The 2945-nt window shown below is 43.9% G+C and overlaps 1 protein-coding gene across 1 annotated transcript; it reads left to right on the top strand.

Annotated features, from left to right (window-relative positions):
- The first annotated feature begins 609 nt into the window (after positions 1-609).
- LOC116749364 (polyprenol reductase-like) lies at positions 610-1987 on the top strand. The gene is given in 3 exon segments (XM_032623662.1): positions 610-1168; positions 1171-1284; positions 1287-1987. Coding segments are annotated over 3 exon segments (945 nt in total). The 5' UTR covers positions 610-648; the 3' UTR covers positions 1598-1987.
- Positions 1988-2945: the final 958 nt, after the last annotated feature.

The raw sequence follows: 2945 nt of genomic DNA, 5'->3' as shown, positions 1-2945 counted from the left end.
AAATAGTACTTCTATTTTAAATGAAAACATAATATGTCTAATATGGATTAAATTTCAGGTTTAACCATGTCAAATCAGTTAATAAAAGCACTTTACCATTCTTAACATTTCTGTTTACAAAGACCTGAGAGGTGGTAAGGATTGTTTAATAGTTGTAGCTTTTGATAACACCACAATATTATAACAATAAAGCAAAAATATAATTATACTCACAACCCCAGTGCACAAAACATCTATTGGGTTGGCCAAAAGGTTCGGTTTTTTTCTGTAAGATGGCTGTAGTAGCACTTAGTTGTCTTTAACTTCATTCCTAATAGTTTTGTTAGATTGTATGTGACATCTATCATATCCACGTGCATTTGAAAAAAGACATCAAATTTGGTGTATTTTTGTGTAGCCATTTTAATATTGAAGACGGAAGAAAAAAAGCAACATTTTCAGCATATTATTCTTTATTATTTCAAGAAAGGTAAAAATGCAACCGAAATGCAAAAACAGATTTGTGTAGTGTATGGAGAAGTGCTGTGACCGATCGAACGTGTCAAAAGTGGTTTGTGGGGCTGAGCCCGGCGCGACGCGCTTGAGTGGCCGTTCCTCCGCCAACGGGTGGCGAGGGCCTGGGGAGCGCGGACGCCGGGCGCGCCGGCCATGGCTCCCTGGGCGGGGGCCGAACTTTCGGCGCTGAATCCGCTGCGTGCCGTGTGGCTCACGCTGGCCGCGGCCTTCCTGCTGACCCTACTGCTGCAGCTCGTGCCGTCCGGCCTGCTTCCGGGCTGCGCGCTCTTCCAGGACCTGATCCGCTATGGAAAAACCAAGGAAGGGGGGCCGTCGCGACCGGCCGCCTGTCGGGCCTTTGATGTCCCCAAGAGGTATTTTTCTCACTTCTATATCATCTCAGTGCTGTGGAATGGCTTCCTGCTTTGGAGCCTTACTCAGTCTCTGTTTGTGGGAGCACCTTTTCCAAACTGGCTTCATCATTTACTCAGAATTCTTGGGGCTGCGCAATTCCGAGGGGGTGAGCTCGCGTTGTCTGCGTTCTTAGTACTAGTGTTTCTGTGGCTACACAGCCTATGAAGACTCTTCGAGTGCTTCTACGTCAGTGTCTTCTCCAATGCCATGATTCACGTCGTGCAGTACTGTTTTGGACTTGTCTGCTATGTCCTTGTTGGCCTGTGTTGAGCCAAGTGCCAGTGGACGGTAGGAATGTCTATGTGATAGGGAAAAACCTCTTGATGCAAGCTCGGCGGTTCCATATCCCCGGAATGATGACGTTCATCTGGTCGTCTATCAGTATAAGTGTCATGTCATTCTCGGCAATCTCAGGAAAAATAAAGCAGGAGTGGTCATTCACTGTAACCACCGAATCCCTTTTGGAGACTGGTTTGAATACGTTTCTTCCCCTAACTACTTGGCAGAGCTGATGATCTACATTTCCATGGCTGTCACCTCTGGTTTCCACAACTTAACTTGGTGGCTCGTGGTAACATATGTCTTCTTCAACCAGGCCCTGTCTGCTTTCCTCAGCCACAAATTCTACAAAAGCAAATTCGTCTCCTACCCGAAGCACAGGAAAGCTTTCCTACCATTTCTGTTTTAAGATAATCTCAGTTATGAGGAATGCACACCAGGTGACAGTTCCAATTCCCAAGGACAACGAAGTCTAGAGACCAAAGTGCAATTTCTGTAGAACTGTTCAAAACTCTCTGGTCCATTTCTGTTACCAGAAGTCTTCAGTGCATAAGCAAAGCAATACCACTCAAGAAAATGAGTCTTGGGACTTCCTTGGCAGTCCAATGGTTAAGGCTCCACACTTCCACTGCAGGGGACATGGGTTCGATCCCTGGTTGGGGAACTAAGATCTCACTTGCTGCTCAGCGTGGCAAAATAAATAAAATTTTTTTAAACAATGGAAGAAATTGAGTCTTCAGAGAAGAAATACTTCTGGCAGACCTGCGAGTGCTATGTCTGCTTTCTAAGATGCTTTATAAAAGCAACCAAATGCTAAAAAGTAGATGAGACTTTTCCAAGCTGCTTCAAAAACAGACTAATCAAGAATATACAGGGCTTCCCTGGTGGCGCAGTGGTTTAGAGTCCACCTGCTGATGCAGGGGACATGGGTTCATGCCCCCATCCGGGAAGATCCCACATGCCGCGGAGAGGCTGGGCCCGTGAGCCATGGCCGCTGAGCCTGCGTGTCTAGAGCCTGTGCTCCGCAGCGGGAGAGGCCACGGCAGTGAGAGGCCCGCGTACAGCAAAAAAAAAAAAAAGAATATACAAACAGCTTCAAACAAACACACGCACAGTGGAAGAGATAAGGTCATCTGTGGCTTTGTTTTTGCTACAGACAAATTAACTAGACTACACAATAAGCAATATAGCAGATGCTCAGTAACTGCTTGTTGCGTATCAGTCAAAGCTGAATAGCCTTTGAAAATCACAACAATGTATAATTTCACACCAATGGATTCTGGGAAAAGTGAGTTTATTGAAGTGAGCTTATACTTATTACCACAAAGATTTCCAGCTATGTAACCATCAATAGTCATTTCCCCCTCAAATCATAGCCTAACAAAGTTTGAAACCTCTTTTATTTAATATTTTTTTGACATCCCTCTCTAGGGAGTACCTTAGAAGTGTAAGCATCTGAAATAAAATATTTTTATATTTATGCATAAAAAAAGTGGTTTGCGAAGTTTGGTGCTGGAGATTTCTTGCTGGATTATGCTTTTTGGTCGGGTAGACCAGTTGAAGTCAATAGCAATCAAATCGAGACATTAATTGAGAAGAATCAACGTTATACCATGTGGGAGATAGCCGACATACTCAAAATATACAAATCAAGCGTTGAAAATCATTTGCATATGTTCATCGATTTGTTGTTTGGGTTAAGGGAAAAAAACGTTCTTGACCGCATTTCTACATGTGATTCTCTACTTAAATGTAAT

This window comes from Phocoena sinus, chromosome 2 (assembly GCF_008692025.1).
Source record: "Phocoena sinus isolate mPhoSin1 chromosome 2, mPhoSin1.pri, whole genome shotgun sequence".
Classification (NCBI taxonomy): Eukaryota; Metazoa; Chordata; class Mammalia; order Artiodactyla; family Phocoenidae; genus Phocoena; species Phocoena sinus.
The sequence above is the reverse complement of the archived record's forward strand: the minus strand, read 5'-3'. Positions and strand labels throughout refer to the sequence as shown.